The following is a 23,510-nucleotide window of genomic DNA, read 5'->3' on the forward strand; positions in this document are numbered from 1 at the left end:
ATCATATGAAATGAATGGCCATGGTGACACTTCTTGATATTGCTTCAGTGTTGTTACATTTAACTAAATCTAACTGAAATAATGCTGAAATGAACTGGAAATGTTAATGAAAAACATTTAAAAAGAAAAACTGAAATGCTGCCTTGGCAACTAACTGAAATACATTTAAGTTGAAGTACTAAAATTACTAAAAACTAAAACTAACTTAAATAAAAAAAATTATTCATGCTAAATAGAAATTTAAAAACAAATAAAAATACCAAAAAGCACATAACTATCAAAAAAAAACTAAACTAAAATTAAAGTGAAAATGTAAAACAAAAAATAATTTTTTTTATTTTGATCTAATTATAATTATTTTGATCATTCAAAATATTAAAGGTGGCATATCATGAAAATCGGACTTTTCCAGGTTTTAAGTGCTATAATCAGGTCCCCGGTGCATCTACCAACCAAGGAAACTTGTAAAAGATTAACCCAGTAACCGTTTTGGTAAGCCTTTTTCTGCAAGCGTCTGAAAAAACGAGCGCGTCTGATTTTGCTCCCCTAGCGACGTGGCAAAGGGATCTCATTATAATATTACCGCCTCTTAATCTGCAAGTTTCCAACCATGGCGCCATTATTTTGATTTCGCAAGCGACAACGCTGTACCAGCTCTAATGCCATGGCGAAAGTTCGAGCAAAGCGTGCTTACTGTTCTGTCTTTGGCTGCACAGACGAGCACAGAACACTAGTTAAGAGTCCCAGCCTCAGAGGAGACAAGAGAGCAGTGATTTATTTGCTGTATATTGCTGCTGCCACACAGATCTAAAATAAACATGCGGTTTATTTCCCAGCTGTTTACCTTCACAGACATAACCGACTGTTTTTGTAACTCATGTGTGTGTTTAAAGGGGTCATATGGCGTTGCTAAAAAAAAACATAAATTTGTGTATTTGGTGTAATGAAATGTGTTTATGCGGTTTAAGGTTCAAAAAACACATTTTCCACATACTGTACATTATTGTTGCTCCTCTATGCCCCGCCTTTCTGAAACGCATCGATTTTTACAAAGCTCATCGTTCTGAAAAGCGAGGTGTGCTCTGATTGGCCAGCTATCCAGTGCATTGTGATTGGCCGAATTCCTCAAGTGTGTGGAGGAAATGTTACGCCCCTACCATATTGTGATGCCTTTTCCCAGCGAGACGAGACAAAAACATTAAAACCCATTAAAAACAAAGCATTCGTTGCATCCAGTGGGGACATAATTACTGATTATAATGACTTATACCGTCTTTTTACACGTTGTGTTGTGTATCGCGCTGTGTATCGCACTGCATAAACATAAAACCATGTCTGCTTGTGATCGGAGAAACGACAAACAACAAGCGCTACTCTACACTGCTCAAAACTCGCATTTGAATCGTCAGTGGCAAATTCTTTAAATATAAAACCTTACTTACAGGCTGTGAGTCATGAAGCGCCAGACTGTCCTAGCAAAGTTGGAATTGCCCCACTTTATAGAAACAGACACCGGCATTGTAGGCTACTCTCCCAGGAAACAGTCCTCATCCTCCATAAAATGTGCTGCACACATCTGAATATTTGGGTTAAACTGTTCTGGAACAGTGTTCTAAATACAACTTAACCACTGATTTCTAGTCGTGTCCTCTTTTGGAAGACCAAACAAAGTAGTTTCGCTTTCACAACGAATCACACAGTGCCTTCACTACATGGCGGCGGCAACAACAATACTACAGCGAGAATAAAAATTACGCCTTCTTTCTTTGTGTGAACATTTGGACGGAGTTATGAAAATCTTCCCACATCGTGACGTAGACATGTGGGGGCGTGTTAGAACGAGCCGTTTTAGGTAGGCATGGCTGACTCTTAACTTTTATAACGCCGATGCAGGTAGCTAGCAAGCACTGCAGCTATAGCCTGAAACGAAAGCAGCCCTTTCTGTAAAACACAGCAGGAAAAAACAGCTGTCGTACTTGCTGGATTCCTGGTAGGTGTTAATCCATCTCAGCGAACGTAAGAACTTCTGTATACTTTCACAGCCTTCTTCTTCTTCCTCCTCTTCTTCATTGGAGTTTTACGGCAGTTGGCATCCATAGCGTTGCATTACTGCCACCTTTCACAGCCTAACCTTAGCGAAAGCTTTTACTTCGCGGCAAAAAAAACCCTGCAGGAATACTCGCGTTGATTGGACACGAAAGCTCTTGGCTCAACCGAACTGCTAGAAAACCTGCTTTGATTGGCCGAGAGAGAAGCGTAAGGCGGGGTTTTGTACTCGAGAGTTGGAATTGCGCAGATGTTTAAGGCCGTTCTGTTCGTGTTTTATTTACCATTGCCCAGCTGCAAAACCCTTAAATTAAGAAGAAGAAAAAAGGGTGAGTCGCATTTGGGGGGTTTCTACCTTTGGGTTTAGCATGAAGAGTTCAGTAGTCACACATGGACCAAACAGACGTTATTCAGATAAACAGTGCAGAACTGCTAAAGCTTAACAGTTGTTGATAATTGATAATAATCGATAACAACTGATAATTATAATAATAACTGATAATTGATAATAACAGCTGTTAATAATTGAGCATCATACCAAGAATCCTATGTATGCACATACAGATGATATGTGATCATTATAGACTGAAAGAATGGAGTAGAAACAATTTTCTTTCAGAAATTGCCAGTAAATTTCCCAAGTAATTACAAAGAAACAGCAAGTAACACATTGAATTGAACGTGGCATTTTAAAGTTGAAAGACTGGAATAGTATTTTCTTGTAAAGTATATTCCAATAATCTTTTTTTTTTTTTTTTTACAACTTTGAAAAAAAACATTTTTTACAGTGTATGTTGTTGTTTTTGTCTCTGTGTAACTTTTGTGTAGGATATAGTTTATCTTTTGACATTTTAGCATTGTGTACTATTGATTTATTAATTGTGCATCTAACAGGGATCCTGTCATGGGACGTTGATTTGACCATTTGCGACTTGAATAAGGAACTGAAGCTCTTTGAAGCAAGACACTCTGCCCAGTTCTCGTCAGAGGTGAAAGGTCAGTTATTAAAGTTTCAGAAAGATGACGCATGAGTTTTTGCAAAAATTATAAAAAAATTAATGTACTATTTTAAACAGTAGCATATGATATGATTTCTGGTAGCCATGTGTGTTTGTTTATTCATTGATTGATTGATTTTTCCTTTTTAAGTGTACAGTGCTAAATACTTCAAAAAGTATAAAGGAGTCTTTACACAGCTGAATTAAAGCTGCTCTGTGCCTGCTCAAAATTCAGTGTAAAGTTACAATACTGCATAAAAGACCATTTCTGCCTGCGCTGACCAAACTTAGCCCCTAGTATCAAAGTATACAGTTGTAAATGCATTTATGCCACCTCTAAGCAGCATTATACAGTCTGTAAAGACACCTAAATGCCACTTCAGAAGCACTTCTGTGCCACCCTTGCAGTGTAAATTTAGCATAAGAATACCTTGTGATGTTGTGAGATTCAGAACATATGTTCTGTTTACTCTGTCAGTATCACAGTATTTGTGATAGCGGGTATCTTCCTGCCATTTGACAGCTAATAGGGGGTGAGTCGCATTTGGGGGGTTTCTACCTTTGGGTTTAGCATGAAGAGTTCAGTAGTCACATATGGACCAAACAGACGTTATAACAACTGATAATTATAATAATAACTGATAATTGATAATAACAGCTGTTAATAATTGAGCATCATACAAAGAAACCTATGTATGCATATACAGATGATATGTGATCATTATACACTGAAAGAATGGAGTAGAAACAATTTTCTTTCAGAAATTGCCAGTAAATTTCACAAGTAATTACAAAGAAACCGCAAGTAACACATTGAATTGAACGTGGCATTTTAAAGTTGAAAGACTGGAATAGTATTTTCTTGTAAAGTATATTCCAATAATCTTTTTTTTTTTACAACTTTGAAAAAAAAAAAAACATTTTTACAGTGCATGTTATTTTTTTTAGTCTCTGTGTAACTTTTGTGAAGGATATAGTTTATCTTTTGACATTTTAGCATTGTGTACTATTGATTTATTAATTGTGCATCTAACAGGGATCCTGTCATGGGACGTTGATTTGACCATTTGCGACTTGAATAAGGAACTGAAGCTCTTTGAAGCAAGACACTCTGCCCAGTTCTCGTCAGAGGTGAAAGGTCAGTTATTAAAGTTTCAGAAAGATGACGCATGAGCTTTTGCAAAAATTATAAAAAAATAAATGTACTATTTTAAACAGTAGCATATGATATGATTTCTGGTAGCCATGTGTGTTTGTTTATTCATTGATTGATTGATTTTTCCTTTTTAAGTGTACAGTGCTAAATACTTCAAAAAGTATAAAGGAGTCTTTACACATCTGAATTAAAGCTGCTCTGTGCCTGCTCAAAATTCAGTGTAAAGTTACAATACTGCATAAAAGACCATTTCTGCCTGCGCTGACCAAACTTAGCCCCTAGTATCAAAGTATACAGTTGTAAATGCATTTATGCCACCTCTAAGCAGCATTATACAGTCTGTAAAGACACCTAAATGCCACTTCAGAAGCACTTCTGTGCCACCCTTGCAGTGTAAATTTAGCATAAGAATACCTTGTGATGTTGTGAGATTCAGAACATATGTTCTGTTTACTCTGTCAGTATCACAGTATTTGTGATAGCGGGTATCTTCCTGCCATTTGACAGCTAATAGATTATGTGAAGGTGAGAAGGTGAGTGTGAAACGACAGTTTTATGAAATCCCAGGGTGAAAGATTTGATTGCATTGATGTAAGGCTTCCTGTGAGGTTGCCCTGGGAAACCCACAGGCAGTGAAATGGCAGCATTCTGTAAATGCATATTAAATGATGGAGTGCGTTTATTTAACCCTAAATATTTCCTTCATAAATGTTGTTTTTCAAGTCAGTGTGGCTCTGTTTGCATTGGCAGTAAGCTATTGACATTTGTATGTGGGAAATTGTTCAGTAGAGTACATGCAGTTTGAAGTGTGTGGATGCAATTGTTTTGCCCATGTTATCCGTTCTTGTGCTTCAACGATGTTTATAATTCATAATTAAGCAAGATCAGCATGTCATTAGTTAGTTTGTATATCTGTTCTTTGCCAATGAATACTGTTCCATATGAAAGGAAAGCATCAAGCGTTGCCTGTTGCTAAGCAACACAGACTGAAAGCCTATCTGGAACGGATATATGGGTGGAATAGAGTGACACTCCTGGGTTTATCCGACAACTTGACAGCTTGACTATAAATATATGTTAAACTTGTGAATTTTATTTAGTCCTTTTGTGTGTGTAAAAGAATAAGGATTTTAAATCAGTAGTACTTGAGTTATATAATAAATAAATAAAAATACATTTATTTATTCTGTGTGGTTAAAGGAATAGTTCTCCCAAAAATGAAAACTTGCTTACAATTTACTTAACCTCAGGCCATCTAAGATATAGATGAGTGTTTTTTCATCAGAACAGGTTTGGAGAAATTTAGCATCACATCTTGCTCACCAATGATCCTTTGCAGTGAATGGGTGCCGTCAGAATGAGAGTTCAAACAGCTGATAAAAAACATCACAATAATCCACAAGTAATCCACACGACTCCAGTCCATCGATTAATGTATCGTGAAGTGAAAAGCTGTGTGTTTGCATCAATCAAACCATGAAGCAATCCATTTTAAAACTTCAAACTGCTGCTTCCGGCTAAAATATGAATCCTCTGTCCATACTGTTACTCTCTCCAGTGAAAAGTCATCTTATATGAAAGAGAGAAATATGCACAGGTCAAGCACCGTTTACAAGTGAAAACAGTCCAAAATGGTTCTAAACAAATCTGTCAGTGGTTTTTGATGTGAGAGGAAAACAGGGGATGGAATTTTTAATGGATTTCACAAATGATGTAATGGTAAATTTCTCAAAAACAATGTTTCTTCAATGAAGAAACAAAATCCTCTGCATCTTGGATGGCCTGATGGTGAGTACATTTTCAGCAAAGTTTCATTTTTGAACACACTTAATCTTATTTTATCTATTATAAAGCACATAACAACATTTGCTATGCTCTGTTCTGTAAAGTGTTGGCATTTCTGAGCAGCACAGCTGATAACAACATGCTATGCTGCACACTGCAACCATCAGCAGATATGAAGCTAGAGAGGACAAAGCGTTAAATCTAAATTTATTTCCTCCGCATCGTGGCATACCAGCACCTACACACACACACACACACACACACACACACACATACTTGCATGCACAAGATTGCATACACTGCATGGTCACTCTATCACTCCTCACTTCATCACCTATTTTTCTTGTCTTTCTTAATCTCTCCATTCTGTGGTGTTGTACGTCAAGGCTTTAATCTAAATTCTCTGTTAGACTGCCTTATACCATATGGTTCCTCATATGTGACTGCTGACTCCCTATCTATCGCTGAATTAATCACCAGTTCCATCACTATTATTCTTTACCAGTGGATAATAGTATTGATAATAATTTCTTATATAATATATCTTCCAAATGATTTCCTCCACCTTTCTATTCAGTAGAGAAGCAGTCCGTGTGAGACCCTATCAGTGTATAGTGGAGTCTATAATGGGCTTATGGGTGTTATAGATCAGAGTGCTTGCTGGTGGGATGTGTTAACCCTTTCAGCACCACACGGGGATGCCACAGAATCTGGGTATTGTGAGCTGTCTTTTATCCACTTGTATGTCAGGACAACAAATATTAAATTTTAATTTTTTTTTAACTTTAAGAATCATAACATCGCTAAATTTATTGTTCAAGGGCTAATGCAGCTGTACTGAAAACCAAACTAAAACCATAAAATACATTTTTGTTACTTGAAATAAACGTTAAATTAATTACTTTATTTTTTTATTCTTTTATTTTATTTTATTTCATATACCAAAGCAATATTTCTTCTTTTCGCTTCTTTAGTTTAACTTCATGTACTAAAATAACTGAAATAAAACATTAAAAAAATATATAATAGTATTTATACTATATATACGTATATATTTTACACACACACACATATATATATATAATAAATTCTATGAACAGTGACCAATTATTAAGGTATTGTTGAGACAAGCCACTGTTTTTATGATTTCTTCAAGGTCTGTAAGGGCAAATGCTATTCTGCTGTGTGCACTCAAGTGAAAGATGCAATTAGCTCTCTGAATAAGGGCTGGACAGATAAAATGATATAATGCTCCACCATCACTGAGAGACAAAAATGCTTTGAAGCCATAGGGGCTTTTTTCTCACTCTCAAGGGCAGACTTTGTAGAGAGCCAGCAAAGTGCCAATCCACTGATCCCAATAATCCAGCAACCTCAAAAGACAAGGTTTAAACAGCATTTGGGGCCAAGGAAACTTTGTGTGTCCAAATGTAATTTGAACTTGGGTATTAGGGGTCAATCACTGTTGTTACAAGTTTGACATACAGAGAATAAGATTTTTACAATTTTGAGTTAAAGTTATTAATCTAATATTTTTATATTAGTTTATTTTTGTTTATTTAAAGCTGCAGTCCGTAAGTTTTGCCTCTTTGTCGCCATCTCTGTTTGAAAACCTGCAACTGCAGATGAGTGTGGAATTATCTTCCTTGTGTGGGTTGTGCGCCGGCACGGCTCCAGCACGGATGAATCTAATGTTTTGAGGAGTATGTGTGTGTGGCTGTCAGTCACTGCACTCACAGATTCTAGCCTACATCTTGGAATATGACCCAAATAAGAATTTTCACTGTATATTGCCATCTTAACAAGTAAGTAACAAGTCTGCCACATTTGTTCTGACCAACTGAGGAAAAAAACATTACAATAAATCGCGCTACCAATGGTGATTAAATCTAAATGAGCTCATATCACATCAAACCGTGCAAATTATTATTATTGTTATACTTTATTCTCAAATTGTTAATGTTAACAACATCAGCATTACGTGACTATGAGTAGGCTATAGTGTGTATAAGCGAGTAGATTTGAATTTCTGTACAGTCTAATCTCTAAATGTCATAGCACTCGAATTTCATATTAAGACATTCTTTTAACCCAAAAAGCAAATTATGCTCCCTTCGAACTGTAATCCCAGGCTATCTGTAATCAGAAGCACATTTAAAACTGGAATATAATTTACTTTAATTCACATGTGTTTCATAAACACATAATCCTTTCTGGATTACAATCCGCCATCAAAATGATACATTTAATTATTCCAGCTGCTGTGAGAAAAGGCTATAAACGATCCGCCACCTGCAGGATCCTCTCATGTGATAACCTAGTAGCCGGGACAACTTCTTTATGTTTACAGACGTGACGTAGTGATGCAGCAGCATGCTCGAATTTCCCGCAAAAACCTACCCGTACCACTCAAATTAGAAAACATTATTATAAGATGACCATTGTGAATCGGGCTAAAGTAAGGCGATTCGAACGCTGGCTGGTTATGCACTTGCTCAAATATTGATTTCGGATCATTTTTAACCAAAAAAAGTTACGGACTGCAGCTTTAAATTAATAGTTTTAGTTTTAGCAGCACTGGGAATCAGAGCATAAACAATGCTGCTCATCTCATCTGTGATCTCTGACAGGCTAAACAAATCAGGTCATTTTTTCCACATTGTTGACTGTGTTATTTATTTAGCCTCCTGCAGACTAGGAATCTGAACTAAAAATGAAAGAGTATTTAAAGCTGTTTGTTTGAAGCTTTCAGATTTGTATACATTGATGGTACACTGAAGGTATAGTTTCTAGTAAATCTAGCTCATTCACCAGTGATTCAGTGAAATTCAATATCAGAGTTTGACCTAATCCAGAAGTGAACTGGCCTCACTCTGAACTCTTGTCTTCTACTATTACCTCTAATTCTGGCTTGCAAGCAAAAAGCTGCTGCTTTACTCCGCTCAGAATCTTGAAAATAAGAATGCCGTTGTTATTTCACGGAGCCTGCCTTTTTTGACAGTAACATCTTTGTCTCTATAAGCTGAGGATTTTTCTGCTAGTCTTGTTTAGTATCATGCTTAGTCACGAAACTGACTTCTATCAATAATGAACTCCTGTATTGAGGTTAGGTTACAAGGTGGATATTTCACCCGGTCATCTCATAAACTATAAAAAGCATGCCCATCCCAGTTGCTTGACAAGAATAATAATGTTTTTATAATAACATAATACAATTTTTATTATGTGTCAGTGGGCGATGTATTTGTCCATATCCTGCCATCTGGATCATATCTGCAGACTGGCTTGCTGGTTATGTTTACAGTGCGTTATAGGAACTGAAAGGCAGAAGTGTAAATAAAATCTTTCTGTAATGATAGCAGGGGAGCTGCTCCCTCTTCTCACAGCACACAGAGTGGCTTCCTCCACTTCACCTTGGTCTCTGACAGGTGGCAGTCACTGCTGCTCTGTTCTGTACAGAAATCACTTTCATTGTTTTAGTCAGCAGTGGAAGGATGACGGATGAGGACTGAGCATGCTCAGTACGGCTCTCTGCCACTCCTGCAGCTGTGCTAGGAATACTGATCCGGACGTGAGTGCAGTGTCATCATGGCTGACTGCTTGTAAATGTCAGAGCACAAAACGGAGTGACTTTTAGTTAATGCAATGTTTAAGCACATGAATAAGAGCAGTTTTAACTTTGTTCTTTTCCGTGTAGGATGGAAATTGCCCTATATTAACTGTGTAAATCAAAATATGCTGGATATTTTAATATAGATAAATAATAATATGTAACCAGTACATAATTGTTTGTTTGTTTGTTTGCTTGTGGGAAGAAAATTTCCTATTAAATGTATGAATAAAAAATATGCCAGATAATTTAATATATATCCAGTCACAATATTGTAATAATAATAAATCCATAATACTGTCTGTCTATCTATCCATCCATCCGTCCGTCCGTCCGTCCATCTGCCTGTCTATCTATCATCTGTGTCGTCTGTCTGTCTGTCTGTCTGTCTATCTATCTATCGTCTGTGTCGTCTGTCTGTCTGTCTGTCTGTCTGTCTATCTATCGTCTGTGTCATCTGTCTGTCTGTCTGTCTGTCCATCTATCTATCGTCTGTGTCGTCTGTCTGTCTGTCTGTCTGTCTGTCTATCTATCTATCGTCTGTGTCATCTGTCTATCTATCTATCGTCTGTGTCGTCTGTCTATCTATCTATTGTCTGTGTCGTCTGTCTGTCTGTCTGTCTATCTATCTATCGTCTGTGTCGTCTGTCGGTCTATCTATCTATCGTCTGTCTGTCTATCTATCCATCCATCCGTCCGTCCGTCTGTCCATCTGCCTGTCTATCTATAGTCTGTGTCGTCTGTCTGTCTGTCTGTCTGTCTATCTATCGTCTGTGTCGTCTGTCTGTCTATCTATCATCTGTGTCGTCTGTCTGTCTGTCTATCTATCGTCTGTATTGTCTGTCTGTCTGTCTGTCTGTCTGTCCATCTATCTATCGTCTGTGTCGTCTGTCTGTCTGTCTGTCTATCTATCTATCGTCTGTGTCATCTGTCTATCTATCTATCGTCTGTGTCGTCTGTCTGTCTATCTATCTATCTGTCTATCTATCGTCTGTGTCATCTGTCTGTCTGTCTATCTATCGTCTGTGTCGTCTGTCTGTCTGTCTGTCTATCTATCTATCGTCTGTGTCGTCTGTCTGTCTATCTATCTGTCATCTGTGTCGTTTGTCTATCTATCTATCTATCGTCTGTGTTGTCTGTCTGTCTGTCTGTCTGTCTATCTATCATCTGTCTGTCTGTCTGTCTGTCTGTCTGTCTGTCTGTCTGTTTTTTCATTGGACTTATCTCAATTCATAGTTACACAAAGCAGTACTGAGCAGGTTTTCATTGTAGCAACAGTGACTCATGTGTGAGGCCTTTAGTATCTTTTTTAATATATAGGTCTGTCTGTCTGTCTGTCTGTCTGTCTGTTTTTTCATTGGACTTATCTCAATTCATAGTTACACAAAGCAGTACTGAGCAGGTTTTCATTGTAGCAACAGTGACTCATGTGTGAGGCCTTTAGTATCTTTTTTAATATATAGATTACATTTGTTTTGAAAAGAAAGCCTGCAAGTTCTAAGCAGGAGAGCAAGATTTGTGCTTCTAAGTGCTGCTGCTGAATTCCCATATGACCTTTTTCTCAAGAGGAAAAGTGCAAGAGATGAGACATGAAAGCAACCTCCGGCAACAAGTCAGTTGAATAGACTCCAGGACAAGTGAATAGAAGTCAGGGATTTCTTTAGACCAATGCATTAAGTAAATGTAAAAATTGCAATGTATGTTATTAGAAAATTTATATATTTTTAGATAAAAAATAAATAAACTTACTGTATCGATACTGATGATGAAAGTGTATTATAGACTTCCCATATGTGTTGATATTCCCTTATGAGTGGTTGCCTCTTGAAACTTCAGCCGGGAATTTTACAAGCGACACAGATGAATGGGTCCTTGAACAATCGTTACAGATTCCTTTACCTCCCTAGAGGCAGCAGGGAGGAGGCTGGAATGGTCACCATGGCCCCAGCTGTCTCGGACATTGTTCAATTCATTTAGATTTTTCAGCACCATGCCGCACGTTAATAACTGTGACCACAGCTCACTGCTGTAATAGCTCTTATGTGTAGCACATTTAGTTGTAAAAGCCTCCAAATATGCAGTTGGGACTTAATTGCATGAGTTTCTACGTGATGCTCAGAACATAATTAAGTCAATAACCAGAGGAAATTGACAGGGTGGAGAAAAAAGAGTGATGAGTCAATCAGAGGTGCAACTGCAACCCCCTCTGCACTGATAGAAACACAAGGAGATGCTGGATTCTAATTCAATAGCTTTTACACTTGTTAATGAAGATTTAATCTTGTTATATAATATGTGAGTTTAAATGCAGTTAGTTAACAGTTGAAGTTATTTTATACCATAATTTCTCCATTAAAAAAAAGTGTGGAAACAATTTTCACTGAGAAATTGCTACATTTCACAATTAATTACAAAGAAACAAGTAGCAAGTAGCACATTAAATTAAACATTTTGAAGTAGAAAGACTGAACTTGTATTTTCTTGTAAAACGTATCCCAGTAAGCTTAGTTTTTTTTTTTACAGTGATACTCTGAGAAAAAAGGTGCAAAGCTGTCTCTGGGGTGGTACCCTGAGGTATAAAGCTAAATAATTTAGCAAAATCTAATCTTGGAGATCCACAACACTTAACGTGGAACTGATTTTCACAGACAGCGCTAAAACTTGAGCTGTTTAGTGAAGTGTTGATTTGCGATTATCTCACCTTAATGTTAGCACAGGAAGTGCAAATCTTGTCTTAGACATTATAGCATATACGAGTATAAATCTCTTCACTTATGAAGCCAAAGCAGAGAGGGCTTTTTACAAGGGTCCAGTGTATTTTCTAGCGTTGATTAATAATTCAAGATGGGCTATTGATCGTGCTTTTATACCACTGCAGTCTGCACATGAACACTGAGCGTCAGTCAGCATGCTGCTCAGGCAACTGCAGTCTGCTTGATGGTGGCATTGATTGCAGGGCTGGATCTTGCTCCACATGCACCACGGTGAAACCTGAGCCCACGCCCAGACCTTGACCAAAAGTCTTAGGAGAGGCGGGGGGTTATTGTTGTAGTAGGCAAAACCAAAGTTCCCTACTGTGTCCCTACTGTGTAATAGAGTCTGCAAAGAATTTTGACCATGGAAAGACATTTGAAATGCTTGCAGAAGGACCTTCGCCATCTACATTTTTCTCTTACAAAACTCTGCAGAAGAGGCTTTAAATCTGCAGTAATGTGCTAATATGTTACCATTTCGTAAGAGCAAGATGTTATCATGGGACTGTACTGAAAGGATGAAATAAATGAGATAATTCAAGAGATGGACGCAGGCTGTCTAGCATTAAGGGCGCGGCAGCCAGACTGCTGCTTTGAACAGTTGCTTAGGATATGTCTGGAAGTGTCTATTTATAAACATGTAATAGCATCTATTTAAATTTGATTTAACAAATGCAAACCCTTTTTGCTAGATGCATTCATCACCTCGAGCTATTAAAACACACTCCCTCAACTCCCTCAAAAGATTAGATAAATCATAATTTCCTCATATTTATATCTAATTTTGGTTTAGTTTTTAATGTAGTATAAATATTCTTCTTTGTTTTGTTAGTTTTTTATATCTCTGGATCTGACAGCATCCTCACCCTCTTACTGTAAACACAATTCTGCACTGGCTCACTGTCAAAGAGGTGGTCAGAGTCCGGCAGACTGTCTTGCGAGAGAATGCTGATGGAGTGCAGTTAATGGGTCAGATTTGGGCAGTCTTGCTCTGCAGCTGTCGGTCTGGGATCAGCTGTACATAAACTACTAAATGGCCCGTCCTTGCCATTCGGGACCATTACAACACACGGTGAGGTTGAAAAATATAGAATTGGTCATGTTCATGTTGAGCTGTTATAGTATGTCCAACTCTTTTACATTATTCATGTTGATATTATGGTGCTAAGTGGAAATTTGTGTTTTCCTGTTCTGTCCTAGTTTTGTTAACAGAGCCTCTCGATATGCTGAAGAGCTGTTTTTTTGCAGTATTGAAAGTGATTTATTAGACAGGAGGAAAAAATATTTTAAGTTTACATTTTGCTGTGTAAACTCCAGCCAGTCTCGAGAGATTTTGGTTTGCGTTTTGCAGTCTTCAAGGTCAGAATTTGTTTATTATTATTATTATTATTGTTATTATTATTCAGCATTATTGATTAGGTAGCGAACTGTAATGAGCCAACATTAGAATAAAAATTGAATTAAAAGTGGTGAAAGTTGTTTTTCTCACCTCCTTATAAAGGCATACTATTGCTTTAATATTGAAATTGAAATAAATAAATAAATATAATTTTATTTATAGGGTGCTTTTCAGGGTGCTCAAATAAGCTTGAATAGTTGTTTGTACTAAACTGACCAAGGTATTTCCTAGTGTAGAAAAAAAAAGATCAACTGAATGTAAAACTAGGGTGAATACAGGTGAACTAGAACACTTTGAAATGCTTCCTCAGACTGAGGCAGACCTAATCTTTACTTGTGTTCACCCTACATCTTATTTATAAATGACTTATATATTTAAGGTCGAAATAATTGACACAGAAATGTAGACTGAAATGCTATCACATAGTTGCATATTTCTCATTCTTCAAGTGTCGTCCTCGTTCGTAGTATGTGTGTGAATCCAGGCTCATAGGCCACGCCCACTCCCTCTCGCGCACTCGCACTCTCGACGCACGATACACACAGCTCAGCATCAGCAACGGTAGGTCTAATCTGTCATACAATTCTTCAGATATTTGGTTACTGGCATATGGTTCAAATGTCTTTCTGTCTGATCGAGGTTATTCATTCATGAAAGGTGCAGTATTGCTGATCTCGTGTCGTATCAGCCTTCCCCATACACGGGCTGTCTAGGTCTGTGCATCGGTTCTGGTTTGTTCACGGATTTGTCTGCAGGTTTATTTATCTGAAGGTCGCAAAACAAGCCGTTTTAAAGCAGGTATGATTATGCCATCAATGATAGTGAATGAATGTAACGTTACGTGTTTGAACTCAACTGTAGCCTACAAGGAATCAAAGATGCTAATTCAATAAGCAAATATCGTAGACAGCATAAACGAGAGAATTTGGGATGAGAAAAAGAAGTTTATTCATGACTTGTTTCCTCACTAGATTTTGTTTTCTATATTTAAGTTAATTTTCATGAGCCACTACACGTTTGATCACAGAGCTAACATTTCTGATAACTGAACGGTTCCGCATATTGCCAGAAATCGCTGGTTAATTTGTTGGAAACACATGATTATTTTAGCCTGACCCAGATCTTAACTGTGTTTCTGATTATTTTGGGATGAAGCAGGCCATCTGAGGAAGCTGTGACTGTATCTCAAAGATTAGTTCGTTAGATATCTCTGTGAAGCAGAAACAGGTCGATGTACTGTTCTCTTTATACGCAGTAAATAATTGCATCTTAAAGGGATAGTTCAGGAAAATTCGGTCTTGATTACTTTTCAAATGCTAATGACTGAAACACATTCAGGAGAGGTATTTGGCAGAATGGCATTGAATTGAACAAATATAATCTCTGGGGGAAACATCAACATCTTATTTGTTTCACAGAAAAAAGCAACAAAAAAACTCAGTCAAGTCATAACTGTTTGGAACAACATGATGACAGAATATTCATTTTTGGGCTCAACTGTCATTTTAAAGGGGTCATATGATGTTGCTAAAAAGAACATTATGTTGTGTATTTGGTGTAATGAAATGTGTTTATGCGGTTTAAGGTTCAAAAAACATATTATTTTCCACATACTGTACATTATTGTTTCGCCTCTATGCTCCGCCTTTCTGAAACGCGTCGATTTTTACAAAGCTCATCGGTCTGAAAAGCGAGGTGTGCTCTGATTGGCCAGCTATCCAGTGCGTTGTGATTGGCCGAATACCTCAAGCGTGAGACGGAAATGTTACGCCCCTCACCATACTGTGATGCCTTTTCCCGGCCGGAGCGACGAGACAAAAACATTAAAAACCATTATAAACGAGCCATTTGTTGCATCCAGTGGGGACATAATTACAGATTATAATGATTTATGCTGTCTTTTTACTCATTGCGTTGCATCGCGCTGCGTAAACATAAAACCATGTCTGCATTTGTGATCGGAGAAACGACAAACAACAAGCCCTACTCTACACTGCCCAAAACTCGCGTTTGAATCATCAGTGGCAAATCCTTTAAATGAAAACGTACTTGCAGTCTGTGAGTCAGAACAGCCGGCATTGTAGTCTACTCTCCCAGGATCAGGAAACAGTCCTCCATAAAATGTGATGCACACATCTGAATATTTGGGATGAACTGTGTCCTTTTGGAAGGCCAAACAAAGTAGTTTCACTTTCACAACGAAACACACGGCGGGCTAGAGTGAGCGGAGGCCGGAGGCCTAGAGTGAGGAACGGCCGGCGAGCTGAGTGAGAGGAGGCCGGCGGGCTTGAGAACGGCGCGGCCGGCGGATTCAACGAAGGAGTGTCTGGCGGGCTTGCGGCAACCACGTGTGACGACCCCGGGCTGGACTCCGCTTCATCCACGGTGAAAGCCAGGCATGACAAAGCGGATATCGTCCTCTTTTGGAAGGCCAAACAAAGTAGTTTCGCTTTCACAACGAAACACAGTGTCTCCACAGCATGGTGGCGGCAGCAACAATACTACAGCGAGAATAAAAGTTACGCCTTCTTTCTTTGCGTGAACATTTGGGTGGCATTATGCAAATCTTCCTACATCATGACGTAGATATGTGGGGGCGTGTTAGAACGAGGCGTTTTAGGTAGGCGTGGCTGACTCTTAACTTTTATAAAGAATATCTTTTTGGATTTGAGACTTTAGTCTTTGCAACTTTACAGACTTTCTTTATGCACCAAGAGCTTGTAACACTCCAAAGAGAGGAAAAATTGAAATCGCATCATATGACCCCTTTAACGAGACACATATTTGTCATGTGAAAGGATTATGCGAATGTTGCCTTCAGTATTCATCTTTTTTATATGCTTATAACATTTCAGTTGAGCTGAGTCTATTAAGTGCTGCTTGTGTTTATAATGGCAGTGATTGAAATATATCTGCTGCTATCTCTAAAGAACGATCAGCCATTTGCTTTGCTGAGGTCAGCGTTATTGATGGGAGGCCAGAAGGATTTTGCTTCAGCACCACCCTGTTCCAGTTCCAAATGACTATTTGTGTGTTTTTACCAGCCATTTTACACCTGTGTAAACAATTTTATTTAAAGAGCAAGGCAGGACCAAAAGCACAAGCAATATTATTGTCCCTGGTCATTAATCCTCAAAAGCGATTATGGATGCAAATCATTTCTGCATCATTTTAAATGGTCCCTTGAAGCTTTCAGCTTATCTGCATGTAACAGATAATTTCCAAAATGGGCACTTTAGGGCCAATGCCCCTCTGTGCTTTGTACAATTTATCCCTTTTAGTCATTTATTGCATTTAAATTAGCCATTTGTATAAACTCAACTCATATTCCTCGTTCATTGGCTCCAGCTGTTTACAGCATAATGGGTCCATTACACCGCAGGAGCACATACATATGAATGAGAGCTCAGCACTTGTCTTTCTTTGCTATAAGGAGACTTTATCTCCCCTGCTTGTTAACAAGTAATTTGATTGACATAAACTTGTTGCTGTGGTTTCAAAGGCACGGATAGGACATTTTAGTGGTCAGAATTTCACTGCTATGGGTAGGATGAAGTGGCTTTAATAAGATTACAGATGCTTATTGAATCACTATCCCTAGATAACTGTTTAAAAATGTTACACACCTCGTCTCTCTCTCCCTGTCTCGTCGGATCACACAGTGTGATTCAGAGGCAGCTGAATAGTGATCAAGGACAGGGCAAAGATAAAATGAGATAACATTGTCTCAACAAATGTAATACTTCATACTGAAATTTAGTGGTCACTGTTGTGATCAAGGACTTGAAATTATTAAAATGGTCATCCTACAACAGCATAAAATGTTTAAAATTTAAAAAGTTCTCTTTAGTGATAATGTGTTGAATCCCTGCTTGTTAACAAGTAATTTGATTGACATAAACTTGTTGCTGTGGTTTCAAAGGCACGGATAGGACATTTTAGTGATCAGAATTTCACTGCTATGGGTAGAATGAAGTGGCTTTAATAAGATTACAGATGCTTATTGAATCACTATCCCTAGATAACTGTTTAAAAATGTTACACACCTCGTCTCTCTCTCCCTGTCTCGTCGGATCACACAGTGTGATTCAGAGGCAGCTGAATAGTGATCAAGGACAGGGCAAAGATAAAATGAGATAACATTGTCTCAACAAATGTAATACTTCATACTGAAATTTAGTGGTCACTGTTGTGATCAAGGACTTGAAATTATTAAAATGGTCATCCTACAACAGCATAAAATGTTTAAAATTTAAAAACTTCTCTTTAGTGATAATGATGTGTTGAAAAATGAGACAATCACATTTAGCCTACAGTTCATCTTGCCAATGAGTGAAGAATTAGAATTGCAAGTATAGTTTCAGCTGTCAGGATCAAGTTTTTTTTTTCTGGTGGCAAAGCTAAATTAGACCTCAGATGTTGTTCATAAGGCCATATCTTCTTTGAAATAATGATCTTTTTACTCAAAGGCACGTGTCACTGTTACAAAATTAGCTAATGTGAGATTTTGGAATGAAGATTCTGGAGGCATAGTGAGTTCAAAAGCAAATCTTAAGTGAGACTTTAAAACTGTTTAAGCCTCTGAAGCAATCAATCAGTCTTACTAATTTCTTCCCACTGAAAGCATGTGTCAGTCGCCTGGATCATTTGTGTTTATCATTTAATCCTAAAAGCCAAAATTGCTTGTGAAGCTTAAAATGCAGAGTAAAGGTATTTTCTGGATTGCTATCAAATCTAAGATTGACTTTTATCAAATTAGTCTTAGCAAGTGTAAAATACATCTGACCCCATTTGTTTTACATGTTTTACATTCTCAGCTGAGTGATACTGAATTAGCTAATTTTAGAAACCATCTGCTAAGCTGCTAAATACTGTTACTGTGTACATGACTCAAGTGCATATAAATCACTTATGGATATACATTGCTCTGAAATAATATTTGATATATTTTTATTGTTTACTATGGACAATTTATATATTTTCTGGTCCTTAAATAGCTAAATTTCATACTATCCAGATCATAATAATCAGAGCAAACATTCAGTGAAGTGACCTGATTATTTGACACTATTGGACTGATTATTATGGGATGAACTCTATTCTTAACCTTGTTTAAAGCAAGCCAATAACTCGTAGAATAACCCAGACTGGTTAACAGTTTGTGTAAAGTGCTAAATTTAACGGTTTGCTCCACAACAAAATGACTAAGGAGGTGTTTAATAATGTCGTGTAGAATTCTTCAGCATGTTTTCAGATGCACAGTCATCAGTAGTTAGCTGGGTCCTAGTGCTACAGTCCATACATAGCAAATGACTAGGGATTTGAAAATGTGGGCATTTTTGTCTGTGGCATCTAATATCGTGCCATTAGTATTACATTTACTGTATACTGTAAATTAGACCAATGCATCTAAGAAAAATCTTTCTTTCTAAGAAATAATTTTCTTAGAAAAAACACAATTTCCACATCCAAATTCTTTCATCTGACATGAACTACAGTAGAATTTGCAAATGCATTTTTTGTTTTAGAATGGTAGTAAGGTGAAGGTGCATTTATGCTCAATGTCTCAGGAGACCATGCAGCTGATTTAGCTGCTCATGACCTTATCTGTTCTCTGTCTCAAAGTGAAAGCACATTTGAAGGTCATGTTGTCAGCTGTCCCAAAGCATCTTGTTAGTTGTGTAGGAAAAATGTCTTAATGATGTCAAATGTCTGGAAGGATAAAACTCAACCTAGCATATAAAGGACTAGAATTATTTGGAGTTAAATATAGCAGGCTGCAAATCCCTAAAAGGTTTCTGCTTTCAAATAAACATTCAAAGTGAAATGATGCTGTTAAAAGAGTCTGAAGGTTAAACTGGGTTAGGACTATTTGTAGTCCACTGCTACCATCCAGAGTCCATTGTATGATCTTACAGGAGTGTAGAGTTTTTAACTAATCTATGTTATGCCAGAAAAAAATGTGGTTACAATTTATTTTAAGGTGTCCTTGTTCCAGTGTAATTATACATTTAAGTACTGAGTAATATTAATTAACTACATGTACTTACTACATGGTTAGGGTTAGGATTACGGTTTGGTTTAGGGTTACTTGCATGTAATTATGCATAATTAATTGTTATTATAATAGTAAGTACATGTAACATATGTAACAAGGACACCTTAAAATAAAGTGTTACCAAAAATATTTTGTTTATTCATATTTTTTTTCCATTTCAAACTACTATCTGATCCACACTGATTTGTTCATTTTTATTTTTTTCATGTAGCCTATCTAAAATCAGACTCATTACATGTAAAATATATCTTTTTTTATTTTGTGGTAGTTTGTCCAGACAAGTAAATTGAAAAGTAAATTTTTCAAGCTCATCACATGTTTATCATGCTATGTACATTACGCTACTGAGAGTGTGAGAAGGCTAGTTAAAGGTATTCAAAATAAACAAAGAAACAAAGGCGTAGTTTGATGACGCCGTGACTGAGTGAGGAATCATGGAGGTTGTCGTCTTCATCCCCACAGCCGAAGCAATTCGACGGGACTCGGGCAGAAATCATGTTCATGGATGAGCTAATGATTTATTAACGTAGTAGAATGAAGCAGGGTGAGGCTGAAAGCCGTCGAAGCGAAACTAGGCCGCTGAACGACCGTGACACGGCTCGAAAGCAGCGGAGCTTTTATTATGCCACAGTCGACCGCTTCCGCTCCTTCCAGTCCGTGCGTATGTGGGGGGGGAAAAGCAGCGCTGTTTTATCATACTAGATACATTTGAAAGTTCTCTTATAATGCTACTCTGTGCGGTCGTCACCGGTCTATTAAAACGCACAACATATTAAAGCGTCTTTGGTGTTTCCATGTTTTCTACAATGAAATCGGAAATCGAGGGGTTATGACTAGTGGTTGACCGATATATCGCCAAGGCCGATATTTGGCATTTTTCAAATATCGGCATCGACCGATAAGGTTATCTGTTTAGCCGATGCATTCTAGGTGGGACTTTTATTTTGACGGCGCTGAGTGCGGCAGCGCCTGAGCACACAGTGCTCACATTCTCCTTGTTCGCTGTCATCGTTCAGTTCTGTCTAATACGGATAGAAGTCTGTCTAATAATCCAATAGAACTGTTCAACAAAGGAATTAAAATGTATTCAAAAAGTATTATAACGATTGCTTTTATATTATTATTAATAGAAAGGCAAACATTATAATACTTTCTCGTTTGCAGTCAGCATTCAGCAAATACGCATTTATATCATTTAAACAAATCTTTGAATGACTAATGAACATTTAATTTCACGAACCTTGCAAACTTAGTCGAATCTAGTTGAGATTTTGTGAAGTGTGCATTTGTATCCTGCATGATCGCGTGTTCTCTGCATGATGGTTGATCCGTGCGAATTGAATACGGACAGGAGGAGAGTAACTGCGATCGACTAACTTTAAACTAGTGATTTCAAATTATGCTCCACTTTATGCATTTGCCCACTGTCATATTCATGTAATTTTCTTTGCTTGGTGTATGCAAAATGTACACAAACTTCCCAGAATACTGAGTGCCCTGTTGGTTATACTGTTTACTTCCTTTTTAATTAGATTTTTATTAAATATTTATTTATTTGTGAAAAATGCTTTGTCTTCTAAAGTATAAGTATGTTTATTTTACACAATTATTTTAATCCATTTCAAATTTATTAAATATAAATTAAAATAAATAAAATTATATCGGCTTCATATCGGCCATTGGCCACCCTGCTCTCCAAGATATCGGCATCGTCTATCAAAAAACCCATATCGGTCGACCACTAGCATAAACTGTCTTTTCTCTTTCAGAACAACTACTGTCATGGTGGAGCAACAGTTTGCACAGACATTGCAAAGAAATTTGAGCACAGTAATCTAAAAACACAAGCTAAACTATGCACTGCATTGGCCAAGCGTTAACATCTGCGTTTGTGTACTCATGTCTGTCCTTAGTTAATGTTTTGGCCTTAAAGTACGCTCTGAAGTTTAAAATTATGGATCTTTTGTCATTTACAGAGACAAAACATTGTCATAATTATGTCTGGGCCTCTAATAAGCTGTGGTAACATAACAGACGCAAAGTTTATGAAAATAAGAATAATTCATGGCCATTATACAGCAACTCAAAGGAGCAGCAGATACTAAAGCTAAATTATGGATGCAACGCTTATTGTTACAGAAACAAAGAACACAGCAAGACATCCTCCGTTGTAGGCCTGGCAGACAACAGTGAAAATCATCCAAACGAGCCAATAATGCTGGAAAATCTTCTGAAAGTGAATAAATGAAGGAGACAGAAACGCTGGGTTTGTACAGGCTGACATTAGCAAGTTAAGTAATAACTCATATTAACTCTCTTGGTTTAATTGGTTTACATAAGATGTCACAAAAGGCTGTAAATTAATCTTGAAATCTGTCGATAAGGTGTCTAATGCAAATTGTAATCAACTAAGCTTCATGATGTAACAGTTATGCTTTATGAAGCTTCGGAAGCTTTGCAAATCTTTTGTTTTGATTCAGTGGTTCGTAGCGCTTATCAAACTGGCGCGTATCAAAATCACATGATTTCAGCAAAACGGGCTTCCTTGCAATGGTCTCAGGTAAGTTTTATGACATATGTTAAGTTTGAATGAATTTTAATAAACATGCGTTGAGTCATAATTGTTTTCTTATAGGCCCTAATAAGCTATGTCCTGCCTAAAAACACAAAACAGCACTATAAATTAAAAGAATACAAATTATTATTGGTATTTAATGATTTGTATTTTACATTTATTAGGTTACATTTCATAAAAAATTTGTAAATAGTTTGTATAAGGTGTCTTTACGCAAGTTTGGGGTGTGTTTAGGTTGCATTTACACAGTTTTGACCAGTAATTGTCGCTATTGTGCGATGTTTCAAGCGCTTCAAAACAGTGAATCATTTTGCGAATCAATTGATTGAGAATTACAAGAAGATTTGTTTTATCCATCACTACGGCTAATGTTTTAAAATAACAAGCTTCCCATGCTTTTTTATTTTTATCAAACAAAATATGATAAGAATAGTTCAACTAAAAATTCAAGTATTTTTTGATTTTCAAGCTTGCCGTGTCATAATTGATCACGTGACGCACAGGAACCAATACCGCACAGCATTTTGCGTTAATGTCATCATGCTCTAAATAATTAGCTTAACCAGATTGGTGGATTTTAAGTAAGCAACGGATATCATTTCAGTTAATTTGACTTCAGAAGACTCCTACTTCAATATAGGAGTCATATCTAGGCACTAGGTTTATGATACTTTTTATGATGTTTTTGTCCTTTTTGCAGGATTATATATTGCCATCTACTTACTACTATAGAAATCAGAAGCTCAGACATGACGTAAGGCTGAGTAAATATCAAAATATTAATTTTTGGTTAAACTATTCCTTCTATTCCTGTGGGGAAATAATAAATATATACATACAGTGACTTTGATATATCCAAGAAACTTTTAATATGCAGTTTAATATTATTTAGCATAATCAAATATTAATCACAAAAATAGATTTACTAACTCCTCTGAAGATGGAGACCAAGTTCATTTGAGGGGGAAAAAATTTTCCTTTCACATATTTTGGTTGGCAAAGCTGGACCGGTTTTGATTTCAGAGTTCAAAGGCATCATAATGAGCAAATCACACACACACACACACATATATATATATATATATATATATATATATATATATATATATATATATATATATATATATATA

The 23,510-nt window shown here is 37.0% G+C and overlaps 1 protein-coding gene across 1 annotated transcript in view; it reads left to right on the plus strand.

Annotated features, from left to right (window-relative positions):
• The first annotated feature begins 664 nt into the window (after positions 1-664).
• Positions 665-23,510, plus strand: part of LOC107600475 (microtubule-associated protein 1A-like) — a 38,280-nt gene continuing 15,434 nt past the window's right edge. The window contains exons 1-3 of the mRNA XM_016292382.1: positions 665-686; positions 2,941-3,042; positions 4,081-4,182. Of these exons, the coding sequence (XP_016147868.1) occupies positions 665-686; positions 2,941-3,042; positions 4,081-4,182 (226 nt within the window). The remainder of the gene's footprint in view (positions 687-2,940; positions 3,043-4,080; positions 4,183-23,510) is intronic.

Source organism: Sinocyclocheilus grahami, unplaced genomic scaffold (genome assembly GCF_001515645.1).
Source record: "Sinocyclocheilus grahami isolate Dianchi unplaced genomic scaffold, SAMN03320097.WGS_v1.1 scaffold284.1, whole genome shotgun sequence".
NCBI lineage: Eukaryota > Metazoa > Chordata > Actinopteri > Cypriniformes > Cyprinidae > Sinocyclocheilus > Sinocyclocheilus grahami.